Source organism: Oenanthe melanoleuca, chromosome 1 (genome assembly GCF_029582105.1).
Source record: "Oenanthe melanoleuca isolate GR-GAL-2019-014 chromosome 1, OMel1.0, whole genome shotgun sequence".
NCBI lineage: Eukaryota > Metazoa > Chordata > Aves > Passeriformes > Muscicapidae > Oenanthe > Oenanthe melanoleuca.
The window spans coordinates 48,957,733-48,981,239 of NC_079333.1; the positions used below are offsets into that span (position 1 = coordinate 48,957,733).

At 40.8% G+C, this 23,507-nt stretch overlaps 1 protein-coding gene across 3 annotated transcripts in view; it reads right to left on the minus strand.

The window, feature by feature from the left end:
• Nucleotides 1-22,282, minus strand: part of DCLK1 (doublecortin like kinase 1) — a 224,244-nt gene extending 201,962 nt beyond the window's left edge. For 2 of the 3 annotated variants that reach the window (XM_056497829.1, XM_056497838.1), the window contains exons 1-3: nucleotides 21,952-22,282; nucleotides 18,619-19,008; nucleotides 8,961-9,307 (exon numbers count right to left, since the gene is read on the minus strand). In XM_056497829.1, coding sequence (XP_056353804.1) covers nucleotides 8,961-9,307; nucleotides 18,619-18,994 — 723 coding nt within the window. In that variant the 5' untranslated portion in view covers nucleotides 18,995-19,008; nucleotides 21,952-22,282. The remainder of the gene's footprint in view (nucleotides 1-8,960; nucleotides 9,308-18,618; nucleotides 19,009-21,951) is intronic. The other variant, XM_056497862.1, reaches the window with a different exon arrangement.
• Nucleotides 22,283-23,507: the final 1,225 nt, after the last annotated feature.

Sequence of the window (23,507 nt, forward strand, 5' to 3'; positions counted from 1 at the left end):
TAAGCCAGTACTTCCTCCAGGACTGAAAAAATTAGTTTCAAGCTTAAAGAGAAATGGAGGGGGAAAGAGGCAGAATACATGGAACATCAGTGATTTAACATTACATAATACTGTTGTCCCTGAAGATTGTCTCCCTTTCAGTTCCAAAATTCACATCTAAGAAAATAAATTGCATCTCCAACACAGGAAAGAATCCTTCTAAAGGCAGAAACCTGAATTCATCTTGAATAACTCAACAAGCACCTGAAAAGTATGTCATTGCCCTAGACTTGCTTTCTACAGAAGAAGAACCACAAGAGACAATTCCAGACTAAGTAGGTTGAATATTCAAAAATATTTGTGTTTCTTGCCACTCACTAGAAGCAAGAGCAAAGTGTATGGCATGAGAAGCTTCAAAGTAATGAACACAAAATGTTTCACAGTTTACAGCTGTTTCAGAAGACAATCTGGGTTCATAAAAACTTAATTAGAAAAAACAAGGTACAAAATTGGGCTGTCACTACCATTTTCTGTACTGTCATTAATTTTTGGCTTATTTTTTCAGTTGCTTTTGAAGTGTTTGAAAGACCTTGGCTCCTATAAATACGAGGATTAGTTTTCAGAGAACACAGCTGATGACAGAATATTTATGTAGTTTGTCCTCTCAGTATTCATCATTCACATAAGCGTTTTCTTCTACACAGCAGCTTGGCAAAAGGTGTTGAATAGGAAACTAAGTAAAAGAAACAAGCAATCAAGGACATAGTTGCACTAAATCTCAGGTGGCTGTTCAAACTTAAGTTTGATTAAGTTATTATCCTTTAGTTCATTAACTCAACTTTCTCAAATGAGGCACTGCCAAGGTTTTCCAAGTGTTTGTGTAAGAATTCAAGGTCCAACATCCAAAAACATAATTATACCAAAAAAAAATTACACTAGAAAGGAAATATTTAAGATCTCATAAGCTATAAGGCAGAATTAAGAATTTTTCCTATGAATAGTATAATTTAATTTCTCAGGAAGAAAACATGTTACAAAAAATTGTGAGAGGAAAATGCTGGGTTTTTTCCTTAGCTGATGCTTAAGATTTTCCTAAATGGCTAAATTCATAGTCCTCCTGTAACAACTAATTTTAGAAGGACAGAAACAACACAGCAAATCCAACATCCATTATGCTTTTTTAAAGGATTATTACATCATACCACTTAAGAGAAAGGAAACACACACTTTGCCAACAAAAAAATAAAATAAAAAAAATTTTAAAAATAAAAGCATTATTAACAGTAAGAGCTTCAGAGAATACAAATAAAATCATCCCAGTGATACACCATAAAATCTTAAAACTATAGATCTCATTTGGTTCAGACAAGTCATAAGGCAGGGAGAGCAGAACAGAGAAAGTTTAGGATGGCTACTGTTTGAAAGCATCACGAAAAGGGTAAAGGTTTCAGCTGTCCACAAAGAACTTATTTGGTCCCAAGGATCGTGTTTTACTGAGCAGTGGAAACTCTTCTCCATGACCACTGGCAATCTCATGCCTGTCTCCACAAAACAGTTGTACAGCATCAGAGAAATCTGTAAGCACTTTTCCAAACTCTTTTCCATTAAACAATTAAGCACAAAAACCCCACAAACTCTCCACAACAAGATCACACAGTTGAGGATTGTTTCCATTTGCTTTTCTTTTCCTTCCCCAATAGTCAGTAAAACAAATCAGAACTTAACTGGATAATAAGCAGTTCTTGGTTACATTGCATATTTAAACAGCAAAATCCAGATGTAGAGGAAAAGGATCCTTATTCTAGAAATGGATAGTTCTGAATGACCACACCACCTCCTTTCCACTGAGAAACACTTCCTCACACAATACAAAACTGCACCTTGAAGAGTTAGAAATCACTCTTCCTTAAGCAAGGCTTCAGACAGTACATAAACTCTGTAATGAGTATCTGGATATCTTTAAAGACACTAAAACCAACCTATGTGATATTGAACACATTCTGAAGCAGGTGTGCAAGTTCTCAGTCTCATTCAACTATCAGCAGCTCTGGTTTTGCACAGCACACACACACACAAGCCTCTCCAAAGGATGCAGAAGATGGCGCCTCCTCAATTTTCCAAATCACTGTACAGTTCCTGTGGGATGCCAGCTGGCAACCATGGAAACTCCTATTGTGGGAAGCTTTTGGAGACAGAGCAACACAGTTGTCAGTCTCAGCTTAATAAGAACTGACCCTAGACAAATGAATGAGCACACTGCTTTCAGTCAGGAATGGGCTTCTGTTCACTCCTTCACAGAGAACTTTAGCTGAGGAACAATTAAAATTGTTAGTCAATGTCATAACATGACAATGAAACAGCCTATCCAGAAGGAGCACAAGAGTTCAAGGACCTCACCTGTAACACCAAGATAATTTCAATTGCCAGCAAATTTTCTACCCTACACAAATTATTTTAAAAGTTTTTTATGCTTCTCTCAAAGTAAAGTCTAATTTATAGCAGAAATCCACTTTTCTCAACAGTAATTGTAAGAATTTCCCAAGAACCACAGAGCACATCACAGCTTGCTGAAACAAGCAGTTTTCATCCATTGATATTTTTTTGTTTGTTTTTCAAACTATCATGTCATCAAGAAAGGGACTTTTCCTCAGTATTAAGGAAAAAAAACTCATCTTTTTAATCCTTCCCCAAAACCTGTTTCAAAACACCAAAGCCAGAAATTATATATCTTCCAGAAGGAAAAAAGTATTCAGATTAAATATACTGCAGGCAAGAAGGAGGGTGAGGTGCATTACAAGCTGGAGAAGTACCCTTTGGGGGTTTTTTAATGTCTCTCACAGATACATAACATGGTGGCCTGTCAGCATTGCCCAGACAGGGCCTAAAATTCATGTCTAAACTAAGCAGCACAGGTATTTTCTGATGGGTATGGCCTTGTAGCATTCACATGAGAAGCCCTTTAGGAAAGAACAGCTCGTGCAGTGTAAGCACAATGGGTTTCAGCACCCCAGATGGTAGTCCAGTATTAAAGTACCACCTCAAGAGCCATTGCTTCCCTGTTAAAATGCTTATGTGAGCTGCAGAAGTCATTTAACTTAATGTTTTCTCACAACTAGTCAGGATCTGAACAGCCACAGAGAATTCACCATGGTTCTCTGGTCAACATCACCCACGTGCCTGTGGCTGGCAGGGAGCTCCAAAGCCTTCAACAAAAGGGAGAAGATAAAATTACTGTGCTGAGATACAGAAGATAAGGTGCACTCAACATTTCTGTTTTAGAAAGATGTGGACAATAAGTGCTATTTTGAGTGGATTGTAGCTAAAACTTTTCAAATAAAAAGAACATGCACAACCAGCCACCTTTAAAATTAAATGCACCTTCTATATTAAGAGTGGAATTGATTACAAATGCTGATGTGAATCGAAATTACAGGCACACACAAAATTAGTCCTTGCTGCACATAAGTTTTATTTTGGTTAACATTCCTTTGGTCTAGACTGTAGTACAATAGACACCACCCAAATGCTGAGGTGGGAATGTTATTCTGTGGACAATACCTACCTCCCTTTATGTGGGTGTTTCTGTACCAAGGACAATCCAGGTCTAGAGAAAGACATTTGAGATGTTTAATATGCCCTACAGAACAGTACCTTTGGCCAAGAATTTACTGTGCAGTACAGACGTTATTATCAAATGCTTTTCACTTGTTAAGAACAAAACCATAAAGAAACACTCATGAAATGCTCATTTTAGGTGTAGGTGCAAGCAGTTGCTTTTGCTTCCTATAGAGAGTATATTTTTGGAACAATAGTATTCATTTTTAAAAACTATATCACATGTCTTCAGAAAAATAAGGCCACAAGAGAGGGATTTTTTTTGCATCATAACACAAAAAATTTATAGAGGGTTTCCACTAAAAAACAAAAGCATATTACACTCAATGAAGAAGCTTCAAGCTTTCCAGCACTGTGATGTTTCCTTTCCTTGCAGCCACAATTCTTTAATAGCCATTTTGATGGCTGAAACTAAGGCTATTGAGGAACATCCTATGCCTCACACTGCACCTTCTGAAAGGTATATGTCTAAGTAACTGTGGCTGCATTTCATACCTGTGAAGATAATTTTATTTGTGATAAAATATTAGTGAGGGAAAAAAAGCCAACAGATAGTGACTTTTATTCTGGTATCTCTGGTACTGACCATATCTGTCTGGAGTCAAATCAACAGCATAATGCATAAACTGAAAAATAATTTGCCTGATTGCATCTTGTTAAGTTCAGCAAACCACCTGTTCAAATAAGTAGGTCCTATTATAATCCAGATGTTTGTTCTGCCAAAAGCAAACAGAGGATGCACAAGGTAACAAAGCACTGCTGTCCAACCTTTAGTCTTTGTCAAAACATGCACACTCTAAATACTCTGCACAAATATACACATCATAATACTTCTAAAAATGGCACTGTTTCACAATATTGCTGTTAAATGTGACCTTGATTAGTTTTCTCCCATTTTAGTCATTGGTGTTATTCTAGAAGTTCACCAAGCTAACAGAAAACAGCTTGTGACAGAGCAACTGGGCTCTATCTCCACATGCAGCTTGTGTCCTCAATATCTGCACTGTGTCCACACACTGCCTTTCAGAAGGCCATTTTTCAATGCACATCAAACTAAAAATGCCACCTTCTGTTAAGGAAAGGTTAGAAATCAAACTGGAATAGTGCAGCTATAGTAAAGCAAGATCTTTCAGTCATGAGGAAGTGTTTCTTCTCTGCACAAGTATGTGGTAATAATAGGAGTCTGTGCTGACAATATCTCTTTATGAACTTAAGCATCAGGTTAACCTAAAAACTGAGTAGTTCTCATAGTAAGAGCATGCTCTCATTATCTGTATTCCTACAGGCAGCCATTACACCTACTCATTCTATTTTTATTTTCCTTACATAGCAAAGTTGGCAAGGAAAATGCCTCAAGATCTCCCCCTGGAAAGCTTTTGAATTTGGCCTGTGCTCATAAGACTGTTAAACACTTCTGAGAGTCCCACCATCTTCAAATGCATCACTGTGGTACAGGGAAGTAATTCTATCTCTTTCTCTGGAGTACAAAGACCCTTGTACCAGGAGAAATTAAGTATATCTATAAAAGTGTACATAAGCTATTCCAGACATGGTGTGAAACCTATCCAGCTCTGAGGAGTCATTAATAATTAAATTGCAAAAAATATGCTAAATGCAGGCCATTGATGTGCTTTATGATCAGATTGTATATTGTGCCCTTTTTAGCACAATGAAATTATATTCTAAGGTTTCAGAGACCTTGAAGTCAAAATAGAGATTCTGATGGGCTATAAGGAAATGCAAATAAGCCACTAGTTACCTTGTTCATAGTAAGGAGAAACACTTTTTTTAAAAAATCAAACTAAAGTAATGCATGAAATCCTAAGTCAATACCCAACCAACACTGGAAAACATCAAGTTTTAGTCCCTGAACTGCCAATGACCCAATAAGACAGACTGGTTAAATCTGTTGGAGTTTGCTTTTTTTGAGGATTGCTCTCTTGTGGCTTTTTTCTGAGTTTAGTTTGCTCCTTTTCTTTTTGTTTTGTTTTTTTTGTTTTTTTTTTTTTTTGTTTTGTTTTGTTTTTGTTTGGTTTGTTTTTTTTTTTTTTGGGGTTTTTTTTGGTTTTTTTGGTTTTTTTGTTTTTTTTGTTTCGGTTTCCCCCAACCCCTTTCTTCTGCTATTCCAGCATTAAGAAGTTGACATGCCTAATACAACACACCTACTTAATCAAGTCCTGGAATTCTAAGAACCACTCACAAAGCATCATGTGCACCAAAAGTTTTTAAATATTCTAAAACCAGGAAGGAGTTTTTAGGATGGGGAATCAAGTGGATATCAAAGCAGAGCTTTCTTCCTAGCAATTAAACTTTCCTCAGGTTCTGATTGTCTAAGTACTCCCTCTTTCACCAAGACAAGCTCTTCACATTGTCAACAAATTTTATAGGTCATCACTTAAATTCCTCTTAACTGAACAAAATATTTATTGACATCTTTTAGAGATATAGATCAAAACACCACAACTAACAAGGCTATTGGAGGACAAGTATTTAAGAGTATTAATTTTTCCATGTATATTGTCAGTACAGGACAATCACTTAACTTGGATGCCCAGTTAAATCTCTGACCCCTGCTACTTTTTAGTATCCTGTGGCACCTAATGATAGTATCCAACAATACACATACCACCCTGTCCCCCTGCACTAGTAATACAGGGGACTCATTATTGCTGTGGAAGGGCAATTCCAGTGTTGGCCTCATAAAATAACTTAGAGGAGAGGACAGTACAGAACAGCCTGTCTCCAAGTTATATTCCCAAGGAATGATCCCAGGAGAGCTTTATTCTCTTATCCTTACAGTAAATTACTTTTCTTGATTCTGAGCTTTAAGATTTTATTGCTTTTTAAGTTAGTGGTGAAAGATTTAATCACAGATTTGTTAGATTTAGCCCCTCAGCACAGGCTTTTCCAGAACCTTCAGAGCTCCAGCAGGAGTTACAGTAGAAGTTCCCAACTACAAATAGTACTGGAAAAATTTTGGATTTACCATGGATTTCCTCCCAGTAATCATTCACAGCTTGAATTTAGAAATTAAAAAAAAAATAAAAAAAATAAATCTATCATCGTGTCCCCAGCACCATCTGGGAGCTCAGGCTTTTGGCAAAGAAAAATGGAGCAGCAATTGCCTAGCAGCACAGGAAATCAATGACTTCCCCACTCAGGGCTGAGCAACAGGCTGCTCCTGCTGAGCACAGTCATTCCTTTCCCTTCCTGCCAGCAGAGCTGCTCTGTACGTGGAGCAAGCAAAGCCTCTGTCACACCTGCAGGACACACACCCCCCTCCAAACCCTGACCTTACCAGGAGGGCTGGACAGTGAGCTACACAACTCCATGTGTGTCTCCTAAAGGGGAAGCAGTGTGGAGATGGCAGGCTCCTGGGAGAGCTTCTGGACACAAAGGTTTCAGGCTACCAGCAGGTAAGAAAAACACCTCAAGTCAAAGCTCATGAGTTGACAAAGGATTCAACTGAACTATGCCAATATAAGGGCCAAGAAAATCTGCTCATCCCTTTTGCCCCAGTAGAAGGGTGATACTAGGCAATTTCAGGGTTTAGAGTTCTAAAACAGGTGTAAAGAGTTTTTTTTTTGTTTGTTTGTTTGTTTGTTCTAAGCACAATCATTAAAGGGGAGTTTTTAATATAAAGAGATAAAAGTGAGTACATCACCCAGGAGACAACACTGGCATCCTTCCAGGCTGCACTTCTTCAGAGCTAAACCACAAGTTTATTTACATATAAAATACAAAGCACATGCATTCTTTTTTACTGAGAGGGTTTGCAGGAACCAGAATTATCATTCAAGATCTTCTGTCAGTGTCATAGCAGAGATCACCACTGACCTCTGCAGCTCTAAAATCTCAACTCCTTCCTCAGATTTACCAATCTTAGTGCTCCCTGGAGCATGAGACAAGGCAGGGAAGAACAGGAGTTAAGAGTTTCCCCTGACACACACTTTGCTGCAGACAAAAAGAATTTCACATCCACATTTTCCTCCAGGTGAAAGTTCCCAGTAAAGTCCCAGTAAGGAGATCATTACAGGCAGGTACAGTCACCAAGAAGTGTACAACTATGTACCACTGGTGTCAGAGGTTACTGATACAAAACTGCAGATGGAAGGCACTTCTGGTCAAGCCAGACTTGGCCCTGATCTGAACCAGTGCTCTGAATAAGCAGCTTGTCCTTTAAACAGCCCTCTCTGAGATCAGAGAGCACTGCTGTAGCTGTTTCCAGAGCTCTGCCTGCACATCAGCCCCAGTAACTGCAGATATGTTAGGACATCACCAGATCTTGCTGAGCATTTTTTTACAGCATCAGGCAAATTTGGCAGTATCTCACAATAGCAACACTGTTTGCTGCATATCTGTGAATCATTGAACCTAGAATCTGTAAAAACACAGCTATATTACAGCAGAAATATCATGGTCTCTAGCAGCTTCTCAGGGAGACTTATTAAAATGAAAAAGTTACATCTGTAAATGCAAATATCTGCCTTATTTCTCTAGAGTCACCATTGCTCTAAATCAATTCAGGTCACGCTGAAATTAGCCTTGCCCTTCAGCAGGTTAAGAGCTTCTCTCATTTTGCTATAATTAATACATGCCCATAGAAAAATTACAAATAAAGTGAAAGACAAAAAAGAAGTAGGATTATTCTGTAATATTTTTTTTCATGTCCCTCTATCCCCAAGTTTAATAAGAAGCCTCTCAAAAATCTCACTCTGCTGCAATTTAATAAGTCAGCAAAAATGAGACACTGCTTGAAGGTATTTCACAGAAGAAATAATATGTAACCTACAAGAGACTCCTCAATAAATGTGAGCACCACACATAATCCTACCTGTATTCCTGCAAAAGGGAAAAAAGCTCATTCATTTTCTAAGCTTGCACCTTCTTCATTGTCCATTTTAGGTGCAATAAGATTCATCATTTAGTCACTCTGGAGAGCAGTAGGTCTGCATTTATCATGGTGAAATGCATCCTCACTGTTTGTTCTTACAGTTTAGGAAAGCCAAGTACAATGACTCATAAAACTGCTGCAAGAAAAAGCTGAAACAAGTTAACAAGATGATCTTCTCTTAAGTGACATCCTTCATCCTACGTTTCTGGCGTGCAGAGCCAAAACCACATCACACTTTCAACTAAACTGATTTAGAGCTGTTATTTATCACAAATGGCAAGACCATCACCAAGGCCAAGTAATGCTTCATGGTGTTCCTGAGCTGCTCAGAGATCTCAGGTACACCCCAAGCAGTATATCTGTCTGTATGTTCCAGAGTTAATGGGACTCTTTTCTGCTGATGTCCTATCCTTTTCTTTTTGGAAAACAACATTTTCTACATGCTGAGAAAGGTCATCATGAAAATTCTTACCTGCTTTCCATCTAGTGTGTACAAACGTTTCACCACCCCTGAATCCAGCTTGATGGCATCAGTTATGTCAGTAAGAACCTGTTCAAAGGAATGGGCTGTCTTCTTGTTGAGCAGAATCCGGACTGCTTTCCGTGGCTTCACCCCGCTCCTGATGATGGTGACCAGTTTAGGCCTAATGAAATCCTTATTCTCTTTTGTATCTGGAGTACCTCCCTTAGCAGTGGCAAGAGATGGCACTGAACGAGAAGTAGAAGTTGTCTTAACATTCACTGACCAGTTTGGGTTTACATTCTTGGTGTACTCCAGCTTCTTGAAGGGTTCTATGGAACCACATACATAACTTTCCCCTGTGGAAACAAAAGCAGAAGTCCAGCAAGTCAGATTGGAGAGGGAAGGAGAAAAGGAAAATGCAGGAAAATGTAAAATCAAATCCTTCTCAAATTATTAAATATTATTCTTGTCATTCTTGATCTACAGTGCATAAATATTGATCTCCTCCCTTCTCAGCTGCTACTTACTACAAAATCAGTGATCTTTTAAAGATCACTCTTCAGCTAACTGTTCAAGAAATGCTGTTACAAAAACCCTTGAAAGCAGCAGTTTTCTTATCAGAAAACACTATTTGCAGTGGGGATCACTGCTGTCAGTAAACACAGTAAGCAGTGTTTGTATTTCACCAGCTGCCCAGCCCCAGCACATTATCACAGTACTCTCTCCTTCATGCTTAAGTGGCCCATTCCTAAAAAAACAGCACGTCCCAAGTACTTCAGAGGAAATACTATGAAATATGACAAAAAATATAGGCTACAAATAACTTTTTATAAAAGGTGGATTAAAGTGTCATGGAAATTTGCTAACATCTGATTTTTTTTAAAGCTTTAGGCATCATAAACTCAGGATGTGTATAGACAAGAAACCTCCCTGTATTTTTTACTGACTAAATATATAATATGTGGGGAAATGAAGAAAAAGAGTAGCAATTACAGACCTTTCATCACAACAAATTTACCATCCTTAAAAGAAAAATAGTGGCTATTAGTTCCTCTTTCTGTTGAAGCATTATCTGAAGTAAAATATTTTTGCAAATACCACACCCACACAACTTCTGGGGAGCTAGAAATCAGCCAGAAAACCCAGTACCCTGTAGATGAGCACCTGAATCCAGTCCAGCTGAAGGCTGCTGTGTAAGGAACACTTGCTTGCATCCTCCCAAACCCTCCCTAGAGCTTGAGCCTGTGGCTGTGCTGGTAGTAGCACTGGATGAGCTGAATCAGCTCAGTGATCTGACTGAACATACCAAAGACACTACTAATTTTGCAACATCAAGCTGATCCACTTCATCCTGTCTGGGGGAAAACAAACAAGCCAAAAAAAAAAACAAACTCGAAGAAACCAACACTAGATCCAGCCTTCTGGCAGCCTGCAGTTAAATCAAAAATAATGCAATATCCTATCCTGAACAATACCACAGAGACATCTGAGATGTTTTAGTTCTTCTGGGTTCAAGAGTTCACTGTATGCTAACAGCACAGAAGCCTTCATGTCAGAAATTTAGCCCAGGGTAACACAACCAGAACAAAACTCAGTGCTGCACCTCCTATGCCAAAAAAAAAAAATGTAAGAACCAAGGATATTTCTAATGACTCCTACCCCTAAGGAAAGAGGACTCACTGTTCAATCATTAAAAGATGAGTAAGTATTAAAAAATTACTTCTGAACAGAAATTTTAAGGTTTCAAGGCACCCAACCCAATTCCACAGATATTACAGCATGCAAGGAATGCAGGCAAGATACAGAGTCATCACATTTAGAAATGGAGGCAGGGAACATTGGGACTTGAGGCTTGGATAAAGGCAGGCTCTTCCTTTTAGCCACTGCATATACACAAGGTAGATAAATATGGATATGGAAACATCAGAACAGAAAGGCTCAGCTACAGTAATGAGTGGTCAAACAGAGCAGGTTCTCTTTTATCCATGTCCCTGCCTAATTGTTCCAGCACAAACTACTCAGTTACTGCCAGGTCAGAATGCATCCACAGAGCCACATCCACAAAATTAACAAGTTTTAAGGGAAAAAAGAAATCCTACTATGAGTAGGACTGCTTTCAATTCAATAAATACCTGCTCTATAAAATAACTTGCAGAAGTCTATTTTATAAATTTTTAAGCAAAATTTATTCTTGTCTACACTTATGTTTGCTGTAAGGTGTAAAATCCACCAGCAACCTCTTTTTGGTTTGACAAGGGATACAAATGTGTGTTTTCAGGTTCAGTCCTATAAAGTGAAATCGTTCACTTCAGTTGCACAAAATAACATTTATTTAAAATCAAACCTTCAAATTAAAACTCACTCCTCAAAGGACAGGCCCATAAATAAATGTCGATACACAGTGTACTCAGAAGATTTACATTTAATTTATTAAGAACTCTTTTGGTTCCCCTTCTTGAAAGCACAGTGTTCCACATGATTTTTGATATCAGCTACATTTAAAGGTCAGATGTATTCCTTGCAGCATTTAACTGCACATCAGCTCTTCATTACAAAGCTAAATTTGTATGAATGATCATTTAAAAAGGACCAACAGAATCACTGAAGGTTTGGGATTGTTTGAACCTAAGGATTTTTGCCCTTTCCTCATTTCCAACAGTATCATATTACATCAGTATAATATTTACACCAAGATATTTTTTTCCCTTCAAGAGGCTCATATTTAGCTACAGAACACCTTGGAGGTGCAGAATCCAAGGCCTTCTAAGATGAAACATCTTTGGTAAGAACTATTTTATATACATTAACAGAAATACAGATACTTCTCCCATAAGGTTGTTATTTAAAGCTATTTTAGATGCTAGCCAGGGAATACAATTTTCATGCATGCTGCTCCTAAGGGTCAGGCCTGTAAGAATAAAAATCTCTAGCACCTCTGGTGTTTGTATGCAGAGGAAATCTCAAAGAAAAGGACAAAATGTCTTCACCTAGATTTTTATTCTTTTCTTTTTCACCAGTACCTTCAGGAGAGAAGACTGTAAAGAAGTTTTACAAGGGGCATGAATTAAAAGTCCAATAATCCATATCCTGCTTTAGATATTGCTTCCTCATCATCAGCTTTGAGAAACTGGCAGATGGAAGAAGAAAATAACAATCTCCAGGCATTAGTTTCCTAACAGAACAAGTGTTGAGAAGGATTCTTTGAAGAAACTGGATTAAGCAAAGGGCGCAGACAACACAACCCATTTAAAAGTGTCAATTTGATTGCAGCTCCCCAGGAGAGGGGAGCAATTGTTTCATACATCACTAATGGAATTTTGACTCTTGATCACAGTATCAATAGCCATTAGGAAAAGGGGAATACCCGGCAGCTTTGGGAGACCTGGCATCTAAGAAAAAAAATGATTGCTACACCTTAAAAAGTATCCCTTTCCTGAGAGCCTCTTCACCGCAACAGTGCAAATAAAACCACTGCAACCATTCAAAAGTGATGAACAGCACTTGTTGGTCAGTTTCAAAAAAACTGACTCTACAATCTAATTTATATAAATGCTCAACATTCAGGATTTATTTTCTTATTCACATGGAACAATAAAATAAATCTTAGCATTGAGAAATTAATCAGAAAGCTAATCATGTAGAAGGGCAGATCCCAAAACATTGTTTATGTTTAAAAACCAACAAACAAAAAAACCAACCTGTTACCTGCAGTTACACATCTGTCAAAATTCAATGCAGCTGACCTATCAGAGATTGGATGATAGTTCTTACAGATCATGACAGAATTTCAAGACATGCTTCACTTATTGAACATCTTTAAAAATAATATCTGTGTGTACAAAGTGTTTGCAAAGGAACATTGAATCACTGCACATAAGTACTGGAACTTTCATGATGCAAGGGTCTCCCTGTTTTCCACATTGATATTAGCAGTTAGTTTGTCTTCTTCAGCTTGCTGATATTCTCCCTATAAGAATGACCATTTCTTAAAAGCCATTTTTTGTGTTGCTTTTCTGTGCTTAAGGTGACTTGGCCTAAAACAGCTTAATGAGGAAGCCAGCTGATCTTAGGTGGAAACCCTGGAGAAGGAAGAGAGAACATGTTTGAATCACACAAGCAGAGGGTGACCTTTGTGGAGGTCAGGACTCACCAATTTATGGAATACAGTGTTGATTCCTTGGAGTACAGCATGTAGTAGGAATGTAAAGTTAATTTATTAACTAGCAGTGATTTATTGGGATCTATTTCCCCAACAGATAGGGCAAAAAATATTTTAAGAGGATGGGGAAGGGACTAACACTCCCAGCACTCCATGCCTAGGCATACCTGCATTTCTTCACTTCTACCCTTTGATTTTATACACACAAAAGACAGAATCTCAATCTCTCAGAAGAAAGGACAAAAATTCTGACTGTGCCTCACCACACAGAGCAGATTGCAAAAGGAAGATGACCTGAATCAAATAAATTACTGATATTTGATAGCTCCCAAATGTGTTAGTTAATAGAACAATAACCTACTTTAACTACATTGCTGCTGCCTTGTCTTTCTGCAGGGTCTGAAAAAATGCAACAGTGCAAAAGAGATGGAGCTTCTACAGGAAATAAATCTGACCTACACATGTTCACCTAGCAATCAGATGCACCAGAAACTTTAAATCAGATCTCCACTGACCTTTGAAAGGACTTCCCTTCACAAGCTTTATTTCTTCTCAGTTTAGACTGAAAAGTTCTTTTCTTCCCGATCAAAAGCCAAATAAAAATACTTCCTCTTCCCCCTCAGATTTCAAAAATTTTCAAATTGTTTCTTATTACAAGTAAGATAGACACTGTACACAGTTTAAAAAAACACCCCACCAAAAACAATGTCAAGCACCTAGAATAAGAAACCACATGGACTTCTAATAAGCTCTTAAGCAAGACATAAAGAAAATTAAGTGGCTAATGGATGAATAAAATAATCAAATAAACAGTCAGAACAACCCTCTACTATTTTATGCAACAGGACCATTCAGCTGTTTGTTTATTAAACAATATAAGGATTGCAGCCATTTCTGCCACAGGATTCAGTCCAAGTTTCCCTAAATTTGATAGCCCTGGATCAAGTCCATGGTAAATATCCAGTGTAAATTTAATCCTACAAACAAATGTCCACATAGATTCAGTTCTACAAACATTTAAACAGATACTTTACTATTATTATTTTGATAGCACATTACACATGCATATAAATCTCTCCAGCCCATCAATTCCCAACTGCTGAGGTAGGCATGATTGAGAAGAAAAAAGCCATTAGCTCTAGAGAGCATCAGAGACCACATCAATCAATCCCTACAATCAATCCTGGCCTGGCTGAGCTTCTCACCAACAACACCTGAGTGGCTGGCAGCGTCAAGAAGGCAGCAGGAATACTGGGAAGGAGAGGGAGAAACTGGAGTACAAGAAATGAGGTGACATAGGAGTAGCAAGACCCATACACAAAACAAGTGAGGAACACTTGCAGCCCATCAGTTCAGCAAGGAGATGCTGCCTTTTGAACCCTCTGCTGGCAGGCAGCTTCTCTGCTGCTCTGAGCACAATCTGCCTGCCTCCATCACGAGAGCCTTCCACAGTCCTCGTGTGACCCAGCATCCTCCCCTGCCCTGCAGCAAGGTTCTCCTCTCCCAGGAGTCATTAGCTGGTTACAGCTATTACTGGGTTTTAAAGCTGGTATTTCTGCATCCTTTCAAACTGCTCCTTCAACAAGATTTCCAGCTCTGAGATAATCCCTGAGAGGCATTCATTTTTCTTTTTCAGATTATTCCTTAAAACTGTTTTAGCCATTATGCCTACACAAAACATGCACACACAGATAGAAGCCTTTAGAATCAGTTTGGCAGGGCACCCAATATTGACATGTGACAAAACTGCTTCCCAGTATGCTCTCAACCTTGTGGTCTGGGGATTTTGGCTGGTCTTTGACTGCCAGTTCTCAGCTCCAGGGTTAACTTTGTGGTAGGTATGGTAGAAACCTAAAACAATCAATTCTGATTCATATCCAAGACTCTAAGACAATATTATAATAAAAATTAATGAGAAAGGGATGCAGTTCTGGCTATGGATTGATTCTGTGGTCTTTGTTCCACATAGCAGGACCCCAGGAGTAAAAACTGCAAATATTCTTTGTTGCAGAATTACCTTGCAAAGTTCATTGATTATTTTCAGGGTAAGACCCCACCACCTTCAGCTTTAAGGATGATACCATTCTGGAGAAGCAAAGCCCTTTCCTGAAACTTCCTTTACAGCTAAGAAATTTAGCCTTCAAGAGCAACTTCATCTTTATTGTTTCTACAGGCTTTGATTGCTCATCACGCCAAGGGAATAAAGTCATGTCACATTCAGAATCCATTCTTTAAATGTAAGAGGGTCCTAACATCGGGGCTGACACAAAGCAGGAACCTGAATCCATTGCATTGCTTCCTTCATGTAGGGTGGCAAAAGTTACAGACCATGTAACTTTTTACAACAGTACGTACCCCTTGTTATCAAAATCCAACAAATCTCACATGTGTAAGTCTTAAGAAAAACAAGAAACAACCAAACAAAAAGATGGGGGGGAAATAAAAACAAAATACCAAAATCAATTGAACCATAGAGCCCACAAAACCCCCACACCCAGGGATGTCATTACCTTCAAATGAAGAGAAAACATGTCCATGCCTATCAAAATAATCTACAACGCCAGCACACAGCCATGCCAGCTCCGAACTGTGTGCAGAATGAAACGAAATATAACTGAAGCAAAACAGCTCTTTTGCAATCTTTTTCCTTTGGGACTGCCTTTCATGCAGTTCTGTGTATTTAGCTCTGGGATGAAAGACAGTGGCTGCTATCTCATTTCCCCTAAGAGCCTCTCTGCCTTTATGTATCGCATGAGAAGGTAAGAGTGCAGGAACTTCCTCACAGGCATAAAGGCAAAAACCAACTCCAAAAATCAAGGCTTTGTACATTTGCTTTACATTGCAATCACCAAATCAATGCCTTCCCCCCCATCATGTAAATTCAGAACAGCCACAAATTAATTGAATTCACACAGGAAGGGAATAGTCTCACCATGAAGAAAGCAATGCTTCATATTTCAGTAGTTGGAGCACAAATGTCATTTGGCAAGAGGCAAAAATCAAGTGATTTTCCAGCTATTTAAACACAAAGCACAGCTTCAAGCTAATTAATGCTGTACCAGACGAGCCAAACTCTAATAAATTTGTATAGTAAAGAGTGGAAGGAGCTTATGCAAAAACCACCACTGAGCTAATAATATATGAACCCGTGCTCCACTGTGAAGTTCTGCAAGAGAAACAACCCACCCTGCAGTTTTATACAAATAAATAGAAGCCCCTTTTCAGATAGAATGAGGATGTAGCTCTCTTCTTCCACACAAAGACTGACTTCTATATATCCCACAGTCTTAATGGGACAAGAAAACAAGATTGTTCTCCTTGAACTATACCAGGAAGGGAAGATGTATTCATTGAAAGGGTAAGGAATAAAGTCCCACAGGACGAAAAGGAATCCCAAATGCCTTCTTTAAAATGAACCTAGGCTCTTTCACTGTCATTCATTTTGACTGACTGGTTAATAACTGGTATTATTCTTCACTAGGATGCCAAAATAAACCAATCTTACAGGTTGCTGGAATTATTTCTGAACTCAGTTCTTTATTTTCAAAACTGGTTCTGACTGGCTGCGAAAGGACTGTGCAAATCAACATTAACATCAATGAGACTTGTTTCTTGTTGAGCATACCAATCAAACAAGCAAATGCACAAAGACCACTTTTAAACAGATGTTGATTAATATTGGACTTTCTTCCCAGAAATTGATTTTCTCTAGCAATTAAATCCTGTCCTGACAAATATAGTTTTAACTGTCCCCCAAAATTGATAACATTGCTCCTAAGACCAGTTTCCTTTCAATTTCACTACACCTCTGGTCCTAACCCCCAAACCTGTTGCTAAGACAGACAATCCCATCTCTTCAATTTTCTTTCTGGAGCATCTTCATGTTGTCCCCTACTTTCCTTTTTACACTAGGAAGATTATCAAGAATATCAGGTTCTCACACTTAAAAAGCTTTCCTGTGCTATGACACAAAAAGGAGACAGCCCAATGGTGGCTGAACACTTGCTATGCAGAGCCGTGCTCTTCTATCAAGAGCTGCACTTGGCATTACCCTTTTATTCTTCTCTTTCCATATTAGCCTTCTTCTGATCAACTCATTACATCCTGATATTGCAAGTTCTCTCACCTGGTACTAGAAATGGAAACCACAGAAACTACAACCTCTGTTACAACTCTAAATTGGCTATCTGGTGGCTATCTATTCATTCTTTAGTGGCCTGTCCATGGGGCCAGAGGTAGGATGGAAGCAAAAATGAACAAATGACTCCACCTTTATTTTCTTGGAACACAATCAAACACCTGCATTTAAATTTCACAGGCAAGAAACACTCTCATTTATGGCCATGTGATAGTCAATGCCTTCACACTCTGTACTTTCTGATGTTTTACACTAGAAACCCACTGCAGCCAAGAAGCACTTCATATTGGAAAAGTTACTTTAGCTATCAGTAAAATTTCTGAAAAGTACTATTAATTTTTAAGTTTAATATTCAAATAGATTAATGCTGACAGCTTCTTTTGGCAATAGAACTATCACTGAAGGAGTGACAAATTTCTTCTCAATGGGCAAGTTAATGACTGGCATGTCTGACATTTCACAGTGAACAAGAATTGTCAGTTCAAATCACTTGTGATGATTTGTACTGCAGGTACATGAGGTTGTAGCAAGGTGGGTGTTGGTCCTTTCCTCACAAGTAACAAGCAATAAGACAAGAGGAAAGGCCTTGACTAGTGCCAGAGCAGGACTAGACTGGGTATTAGGAAAAAATTCTTCGTGGAAAGGGCTGTCAAGCACTGGAACAGGCCATCCCTGTAAGATTTTAAGATGTGCAGATGTAACACTGAGGGACATGATTTAGTGGTGGCCTTAGCAGTTCTGAGTTAATGGTTGGACTCAGTGATGTAAGAGGTCTTTTTCAACTGTAGCAATTCTGTGACTGGGGAAAAATGATACACTACAGAGGAAAAAAGTTTACAATCTACCCCAGCTGAATCATGGCTACAATATTATGCTTTTAACAGGTTGTGGACATTTATGCCACTCAGTGAGATACTAGTATTTTACTTAAAGCACATTTACCTGTAGAGAATAGATAGACCTCTTCACTAGGCTTCACAGACTTCAAAAACCAAAAACATCTGAACTGAATTTCACATAGGTTTCATTAGCACCACAGACCTTTTGAAGTTTAACACACACCAATGGGTTAAACTCTCATTGGTACTTGACCATGCATCTTTATGAAAACAAGGATTAGATGCAATCTTCAGGATCTAGGACTATCAACACTGTTGAAAGGAATAGGTTAGATATGTGAAACCAGAAGGAAATAAGCAGCAAGGCAACAATATTTCAAGGCATCAATTAAGATATTCACAGTTCTACTCACACCACTGAAAATCCTTCCTTTATCAATAAGAATACAATTGCCTCTTTTTGAAAACTTAACAGATTAGACAAAAGGCTGACTCAAACTTAACTTTACACCTCCAGATGTTACTGCTCACCTTCTACTAGCTGGTCCAAGGAGGAAATCTTCTTGGAGCCATCGATTGTGTAGATGGTTCTCACTCCCTGGGGCAGGTTCACATTGTCGGACAGAGTTCGGGTCAGGTCGGCCAGGAGCGCCTCGAAGGACCTGAAGCGGTCCGGGGAGATGGCGTACACAATCCCTTTGAAATAGCGGTCTCCATTGCGGTAGAAACGGACTTTCTTGGCTTTCTTCTCCGAGCTCAGGGTCTGCAGGGTGCGGGTTCGGTAAAAGCTGCAGTGGGCACTGTGGGTAGGGCTGGGCAAGCCGTTCACCCGGGACCCTCTGCCGTACCGCTGCGCCTTGTCGCGCTCGTCAAAATGCTCCAGCTCCATATCTCTCCCAAGGGACATCCTGGAAGTTCAACCTAAAGAATGCACAAGAGGAGAGAAAAAGTTTTAAGGGAGCTCTGTTTATGACTTCCTGTTCTATACGTTGTTCTTATAGAAGACTACTTTTTAGGTGGAGAAAAATGTTTGAATAAAATCATCTGACACATCCACATGGCCATTTTACTCATAAGCCTCTTGCCATGCCATAAGAACTATATGTAAGTTAGACATCATGACAACATCATTCATGAACCCAAATGCTAATGATATGCAAACACTGAGAAGTGTTTGCTCAATTCCACTATCTCGGAAAATGAGGTGACAAAGTTGACCTAATGGAAAAAAGGAACAAATGCATCAGCTTTCTACTTTTTCTCATGTTATATTCAGGTGCTATTTGAGTCTCATCTGCCTTCTTGACTGTTTGCCCCCACTAAGCTCTTGGTTCCAACTGTGATCTCAAGAGGTGTTGTTTCAGGAGGGCTGCCAGTTGCCAACAACTAAGCAATCAAGAAATTTTCAGAGGAATAGATCTGACTGGTTGGCAATGAGAATCAGGAGTGTCACACACAGTGGGTCAATCCTAATGTTAAAAACTACCTGCATACTCCAACCATTGGTTTCCTCACAGCCTAAGCTTTGTAATAAATTACTTGAGTTGTCCTTGCACAAATGCTTTAAACACCCTGAACCAATAGAAGGGCTGAACTGGCATGAATTTAAAGAAAAAATAGATTAGAGGGAGACACTGTTTTTCAATGAGCAAGCTACTTCAGTGCTCTATGTCTTGCAAGATGTATTATTAATATTCTAAGCCTAATATTCTAATTGATTAAGGCCAACAGCTTCTTTTGCCATCACTAGAGGACTGATAAAATCAGTGTCATTGAGCAAATCAGCAATTAGTGTCTCCCATGTTTGACAGTGAGAAACACTCGTCAGCCCCGACCAAAACAATCCCAGTTGTTCAATACAGTTTACATAAACAGAAGCTCACATGTTATGAAATAAAATCAAGGAGACAAATACTTCTGTTCTTTTTTGACAACCAATACAAGATTAAATAATACAAAATGTACATTAATCTTCACAAATGGAAGATATAAAAATATAAAATAAAAAATAGAATAATCAAAAGATCATTATGTTCAAAATATATTCATTTTCATTTAGGAGCCACCTAGATTTGCAGTTGTCTGCAGAACAGTAAAGCACTGTAAGTTTATTTATAGCACAGATACATAGACCTAATTTAGAAGTGGCCTCTCTCATTGATTTCCAATAAAAAGACAAAAACAGCAAGCACTAGCTTTGTTTCAACCACCCATAATGATGTGACCATAAAGAAAAAAGACGTATCCAAACCAGCTGTAGAACAGTGGAGGAAATAGACAAAAATTTACAGATGCTCTTTGGCTCGCAGAAGTTTGTACTAAACCAGTGGTCATACAGCTGGACCCTGATGCTGCAAAGCTGTAGGTGATGTGCTCAGCAACTTCTCAGAGCAGCCCATGTGCCGGACTGGCACAAGCACCTGAGGCAAATGTGGGGCCCTAGTGGAAATTATGTACCCTACTTTGGTTACAGTCACAACTGACTTTGTTACACTGACACAGGATCACATGCTTATGTATAAATGCAGGATTTATACTTGTAAATTCCTTAAAAGTACCTACACATAGTACAGTGTATCTGTGTGTGTTTTCTTACATAGAAAAGAAAAAGACTAATCCCCCACTTCAGTGAAATTAACAAGAACATTTGCTGTGGCATTTCACTGATGCTTCTCTATAGGTTAAATGCAAAATACAGCTTAGTGGCCACATCTTGGGATTGAGAACACACCACCACTGCTTCCATGTTATAAAAATTTTGTCAGGTATCTTAATTCACATCCAATCCCAGTGAGAACCTGCTATTCAGATTTAAACAATCCCAGAATGCTCAATACAGAAACTGTATCTCTGAAGATATTCCCGTGCCAAGAAAAATGGATTTTTCTTAGGTCTGCGGTTTTCTTTGCTCAAATAATGTCACATACAACCACCCCCCACCAAAAAAAAAAAAAAAAAAATTAAAAAAAGTTTAGACGGTGATATACTCTTTCAGCTTTATTAATTTTGGATGAGAGAAGGAAGAAGTGCTAGTCACTGTCCTTTCTTCCACGTTTATGCTTTTATCAATAGCGTCTGTAATTCCCAACTATGTCCTTAAAACAGAAATAGAGCTCCCCTTTAGCTCCACAGTCCTGATATGTAGAGAAAAGCGTGTTTAAACCACAAGGTCAGAGCAGACAAAGAAATCCTAAACAATTTGATCCGATGTTTCCGTTTGTGTGTATTAATATATAGCCTCATACAGGCAGATACGGAAAAACGAACAGACACGCCCCTGAAAAACCACCATGCCAACACTTCACACCCTAACATCTGTTAAAGAATTATTTATAATACAGGTGTGGGTGAGCATTTCCACGGGAAAAAAACCACACATGCTGATTAAAAAAGCCCACACCACGCCGCGATGTGACCCAGCGCAGATCACACGGCGACGAAGCAGCAGGATGACCACTAGCCACGGGGGGAGGGCGGCGGGTTTGATGGGGGAACACGGACACATGCGGCAGCGGCTTGGCCAAAAGATGGGGTTTATTCTGCTGGGGAAGGGGACCCGCGTGTGAAGCGCCCCATCGCTCTGGAGGTGGCACCAGGCACCGGCGCGACCCGCAGGGTGCCCGAGCGGCCGGGGCACGGCACGGCAGGGCACGGCACGGCACGGCAAGGCAGAGCCGCTCCCCGGGGCCGCTCCCGCAGCCCGGCACCCGCGGTGCCGCACACACACAATGGGCACAGGTGCATCCTCCGCTCCGCTCCGCGCCCGCCCGGCGACCGCGCCCCGGCGCCCCGCACGCCGCAGCCCCGCGCAGGACGGGGCAGGGCAGGCACAGCCCCGGCCCCAGCCCCGGCCCCGGCTCTTACCTGCTGTCCGCAGCCTGGCGGGCACCTCCTCACTCAGACCTGCCGGCCGGGCGCGGAGGGAAGGCGGCGGCTCGGAATGGGAAGCGGCCAAAGAGCGGCGGCTCCCGCCCTCCCCCCGCGACCACCCGGCTGTAGGCGCAGGAGCTGCCGCAGAGAGCGGCTCTGCTGCCTTTGTTACGCCTCCCCTGGCTGTAGCGCGCTGCTGGGGAGCCCGGGCTGCAGCTGCTTCGCCTTTCTTCTGCTGCTGCGGGTTGCAGTGATTTGCATTAGCCCGGCCCTCATTGAAATGCGGCTCTTCACACCAGCCTCTCCCAGGCGCTCTCCAGAGGGCGGCGCCGCCGCCGCTGTCTCCCCCTCTCTCCCGCCCGTGCCGGCCCGCTCTTCCATCGGCGCTGCGGGGATGCAGGAGCCGGGTGCCAGCCGAGCCCTGCCGGCACCATCGGGCACCATCGGGCACCATCCCGGTGGGCTCTCCCCGGGGCACGGCCCGGCCGGTGAGATGTGCCCCATCGGATCCGCCCGTGCCCGGTCGGGGCTGCCTGTGCCCCATCGGAGCTATCTGTGCCCCATCGGAGCTGTCTGTGCCCCATCGGAGCTGTCTGTGCCCCATCGGAGCTATCTGTGCCCCATCGGAGCTGCCCGTGCCCGATCGGAGCTGCCCGTGCCCGATCGGAGCTGCCCGTGCCCGATCGGAGCTGCCCGTCCCCGATCAGAGCTGTCTGTGCCCGATCAGAGCTGTCTGTGCCCCATCGGAGCTGCCCGTGCCCCATCGGAGCTGTCTGTGCCCGATCAGAGCTGTCTGTGCCCGATCGGAGCTGTCTGTGCCCGGTCGGAGCTGTCTGTGCCCGGGGCAGGGCTGTGCCTGGCCAGGGGGCATCTGTCCAGAGCCGGAAAAACGCCTTGGGAAGTCATTTTAGCAAATGTGTGTGTTGGCGTTGCCAGGAGGTTTGCCTGGGCAGGAAGTGCGAAATCCCGCCGAACCCCAAAGCCCCATGACACGGTTTGGGTGCTGAAGGTGGAATTGATGTGGAGTTTTGGTATTAAAGTCAGTGGAGCCATTTTTATTCACACTGCTCACTTAGTTACAGCTGATCTTGGAGGTGACTAGCTTTCATAGATGCCACAGTTTCCAGTCTGACATTTCTCAGAACATGTATTGGGCCAAAGGCATTTAAGGCTTCATCTGACAGAGTCACCCAACACCTGAGCCCATCAGGTCTTGGAGCACGTTTGCTAAGTCAACCTCCAGACAAAAATTCAGCCATACTTGATGTTTTCTCCTCATAGGCTTTTTATTCTTCACTTTAATGTAAAAATGTCATTGGTGACATCCTTCTCCATGTGAAGGATCTGGTTTGCTCTCCTTTGTGCAACAAAGATTTCAGCTCTCTCCTGCTTGTCAGGTAAACAGCCTATGGTCCAGGGGGACATGGAAGGGAAGAAAACACAGTCTGTCCCTTCTGTTGGAGCTGCTCCACTTTGAAAGAATTAAAAATGCATTAGATCAGAGAGAGGGAATTAGTCTGTAACCTCGTGGTTGTGGCACTCATTTGGGA